The sequence below is a fragment of the Cuculus canorus genome, chromosome Z, assembly GCF_017976375.1.
Source record: "Cuculus canorus isolate bCucCan1 chromosome Z, bCucCan1.pri, whole genome shotgun sequence".
Classification (NCBI taxonomy): Eukaryota; Metazoa; Chordata; class Aves; order Cuculiformes; family Cuculidae; genus Cuculus; species Cuculus canorus.
Genome location: NC_071441.1, coordinates 45,282,423 through 45,286,585, shown reverse-complemented (window position 1 = coordinate 45,286,585; position 4,163 = coordinate 45,282,423). Strand labels below are relative to the sequence as shown.

At 55.6% G+C, this 4,163-nt stretch overlaps 1 protein-coding gene across 1 annotated transcript; it reads left to right on the top strand.

Moving 5' to 3' along the window:
- The first annotated feature begins 763 nt into the window (after positions 1–763).
- LOC128850449 (inositol 1,4,5-trisphosphate receptor-interacting protein-like 1) lies at positions 764–2,605 on the top strand. The gene has a single exon (XM_054054795.1). The coding sequence runs from the start codon at positions 1,031–1,033 to the stop codon at positions 2,603–2,605; it is 1,575 nt and encodes a 524-aa protein (XP_053910770.1). The 5' UTR covers positions 764–1,030.
- Positions 2,606–4,163: the final 1,558 nt, after the last annotated feature.

Here is a 4,163-nt window from a genome sequence, read left to right as displayed (position 1 = left end):
TCTGAACAACATTCTTCCCGGAATCCGCATGTTTCCTGTAGCATTTCTTCCTTCCGCACGTTTCATGTCACGACTAATGGAAACTGCTGTCCAAGCCTTATGACCCTGTATTGTTTCAATACAGTTTATGATGCCACAGTGGTATTACAATGTTATTATTGTGTATTCTTATGTCCTATTCCAATCATTAGCACATTATTTCAATTTTTCTCACAGAGGGTGAGGCTTTGAGAAGCCTTCTAGAAATGTACTGTCACAGTGGCAGAGCAGAAACAGAGATCCCGCCACAGACAGGCCCCTTGCCACCACCAGCATACCCACCAGCAGCCTCCCCCATTGGTGTCACGAAGGCACCAAGGCACGCCTGTGTCCGCAAGCACAGAGGTCAGCGCCAAGGGAGCCAATGCCACCTCATGGCATTGGGGTCTCACGGAGTAAAGCATCCACCAATCAGGGCACCCATGAGTTGTAAGGGCTCGGGAGGCTCCTATGCGCTCTGCAAAGGGAGCCCCCGAGAGCCCTGTCCTGCAGGGCAGTTTGTGCTTTGTGGGTGTCGGGGCGCAGTGTGCCCAGGACAGGTGAAAGTCACTGAGCCGGAGTGGGGGATTGGTGGGGGGAGGGGAGCCGGAGGGTGTGTGTGTGAAGGCTGGGGCTGGCTGCGGGGGGAGGCTGTGGTGTGCTCCGGCGCCTGTGACATCACAAAGGATGAGCCACGGGGCAGGTTATAAAGGCGCCAGCAGGCAGCCCTGAGCAGTACGGAGTGGGACAGTGGTGAGTGCGCACGTGCGGGGAAGCTGGGCTGGAGGAGGGCTGGGGCAGAAAGGCGGGTCCCAGGGAGGGTCGGTTCTCCCCCAGCATCGAGGTCCCAGCCGCTCGCTGGAGCACCTCGGGGAGGGCACGGTGCAAAGGCATTGCTGCCTCCCAGCTGCGTTGCCCCCACTCCCGTCTGCCCCAAAGCTCCTTCTCGCCTGCCACCAGCTCCCTCCATCCCAGCCTCTCTGAAACCCTCTTGTCCTTCCTCCTGCAGGCCATGGCTGCCATAGCACTCCTCGTCCGTGCCTTGCTGTCCTTCATCCCGAACCTGCCGATGGCTGGTGATGAGCTGGATGAGGCGACGCGTGAATTCATGCAGCAGCGTGCCCTGTACGTGAACGCGGAGATGACTCGGCTGCTGCAAGACATAGAGGACAGGAGCGTGGAGCAGAAGACACAGGAGCAGTGTGACTTTGCCTGGGGAGCACTGCTCTCCACTGCCTCAGAGCAGTGGCACTTCTGCGTGATCGCTGGAGTCCTGGTCCTGCTCTTTGGGCTCTGCTGGGTCCGGTTCAGGAACAGGAGCCGTGAGGCAGAAAGCAGCAGCACTGAGGAAAGGTGCTGCTGCAAGACGGTGAATGTGGAGGAGGAGCAAGAATTGGAGCAGGAAGAGGAAGAAAGTGAGGGCGAAAGTGCTGATGATGAGCGTGATCTGGGCTGGACTTTTGAAAGGCGCTTTTTCAGGCGAGTGCAGAATCCGGCCTACATTGGCCTAGTGGTGGAGGACCTGGTGGCTGAACTCCTCTGGCTCTTCCAAAAGCGCTTCTGCAATAGTTTCTTCCCTGTGCTGCAAAGAGCCATCGGTGTGGGCAGCACCTTTGAAGCTTGGGACCCCTGTGAAGATAGTGCTGTCTACCAGCTGCTCGTGCCCCTGAAGGCACCTCGTGGACACAGGTTCCAGCTGCAGATGGGCGCCACAGGGCAGATGCCAGTAGAAGACCCTCGCATCTATGTGGAGCTGGAGTGCACCTGCACGGGGCAGCAGAACATGCTCTGCTTCCTCCACCATTCTGAGGAGGAGCTGACAAGAAATCAGGATCCCAGCCTCCTACACATCCTCTGCACAGGCTCCTACCTAGATGTGCAAAAAACTGCCCTCTGGTTCCAGACCATTGTGATGTCAACCTGGATGGATGTGTCTCATTCCCGTTGCTACAACATGGAGATGCTGCCCTCCAGCCGGTCCTGCAAGCTGCAGCTGACGGGTGCCTCCAGAAGAACCCTCTTCATTGAGTTGATTTTTGGGGTGCAGCAAGGGGACTCGGACATCTTCCTGAGTAGCCAGGCTGCAGAGGACACCTTCAATGCAAGCACTACGTGGCCAGTGACCTACGCTGTGGCAGAGGTGAAGTTCTTCAGGCATATGGCCAGGAAGGCCTCAGCACGTGCCCACCTCAAATGCCTTCAGACCTGCGCCTGCATCCTGACAGGCACAAGCTTTTCCACCTATGACTTCAAGACAGCTGTGATGCACCTCCTGACCGCAACCCCCGTCTCACACTGGTGCAGGAAGAACTTCTTACTGCAGCTGCAAGACACCATGCGATACATGCGCGGGTGCCTGGAGGAGAAGCGCCTCAACCACTTCTTCCTTGGCAATGAGAATGTGCCCGAGGAGATAAGCTTGCCGCTATCCTTCAAAACGGCCGAGCCACTCAACCTCTTCCAACGCTTTGCACAGGATCCGGCGGCCTGTGCTGACGCGCTGCGTGATTTCATCAAGCTTGAACACCGACTCATACGACAGCTCGTCCTGGGATACTGGGAGAGGGCTCCACACACAGAGCTGTGATTGTGGGTCTCACAGCTGACAGCAGACGACAACCTCACGCGGCGGGGAAAAAGAGGGGTGAATGCAGGACACAGACAGGGAAGGGAAACCCCTGTGCAGCAGCCCTGTGCCAAGAGTGGCTGTGTTCTCCCTTCAACAATCTCAGTGTAGCGTCGGGGATGACCAGGGTGGCTACAAAGATGACTTTCATCTACCTTTCCGCTTGTGCGGTCATTGCCACGGTGGCGATTTCACATGTCCCATAGATTCTTGCTAGCAGGTGCAGCTGGGCAGGGGTCGAGCCAAAGCCACCACTGATGTGCCTCTGCCTGCTCTCCAGGCTCTGCATGGACAATCCCCCATCCAAGACACTCCTCGGGTAGCTGGTGCCACAAAACGGAGTGCACTGGAGACGGGGAACGGGCTGCTCGATCAGCACGGTGTATTGGAGGTGGAAAATGACTTGATCTGTAGAGGTAAAGCAGTGCATTGTATCGTTGCCAGTTTAAGCAAGCAGCTGACTGGCACTTGACACACCACAGGAGAAAAACTGTGTTAAGAACAAGGAGGAACGGTAGTGTCAAAGGAAGAAGTAGATAGAGAAGAAGATGTGCTTTCTCAATCGTGTTTCCCACCCAAGTGACGAACTGTCCTACTGTGAGTGTCCTTCTCCGAAAACGGAAGGTGGCCAAAGACAGCTAAAGGACAAGTGAGGAGGACAAAGAAAGACAAAGTAACAGCCCTTAGAAGAGAGAGGGACCCTTGACTGGGGTTTGCACATGAGCAATAACGAGCAGTACGTCTATGATTCAAGGGCGGAGGTGAGCCCCATTCCTGGCACGTGCTGGCCCTACGTGGCAGGACGCGGGTCTCTAGCAATAACCCTGAAACATGTGGAGCGGTGCGGCTACAACCCACGACCAACGTTGTCGTCGCAGGGACGCCTGCTAAGCTTTGTGCCTGACCCTACTACAATGCAGGGACATGAAGGCTGCCTCGTTGTTATCCTTGGTGGTTGTGATTGCTGAATCGTCTTGCTGCTTGTAAGCAAGCTACTAGTTTTTGCTAATAGTCTTCTTATTGTAGCAGACTTATTGTGTGCTTGTAGCTATTTTGTGGCATAACACAAGAACCCTTACCTAACTGTCACACAGGGGGAATTGCTGCCACCCCTTTTCTCTGGAGCAGAAGCGCACTCTGGGCAGTCAGGCCCGATGCAGCTGAAGAGTCCCTTGCAAGGAGGCTTGTGTTCCCCCCTGGGTGGTGACTGTCCCCATCTCTTGGAGAGAGTCCCTTTCCTTTGGGATATTTACCCTGTACAAAGTTGTCAATAAATAGTGTGTTTTGAAGAAAGGCTGCGTCTCTGCCTGTCTGTGCATCACTTTGATAGGGAATACAGGCATAGGGTGCTGGCTGCTCAGCTGCTGCAGAGCCGGGGAGCATTTCCAGAAGGACTGGTGCGCTGCGCTCCAGTTTCACTGATTCCCCGGCCACTCTGTAATTCCATGGGCTGGCAACCAGAACAACTTGTCCCCCTCCACAGCTGGGCATGTTCCCTGTGTGTCATGGGGAGCCTGAA

Excerpts from the sequence above, each read along its gene's own strand:
- LOC128850449 (XM_054054795.1), top strand. The coding sequence starts at position 1,031 with ATGGCTGCCATAGCACTCCTCGTCCGTGCCTTGCTGTCCTTCATCCCG.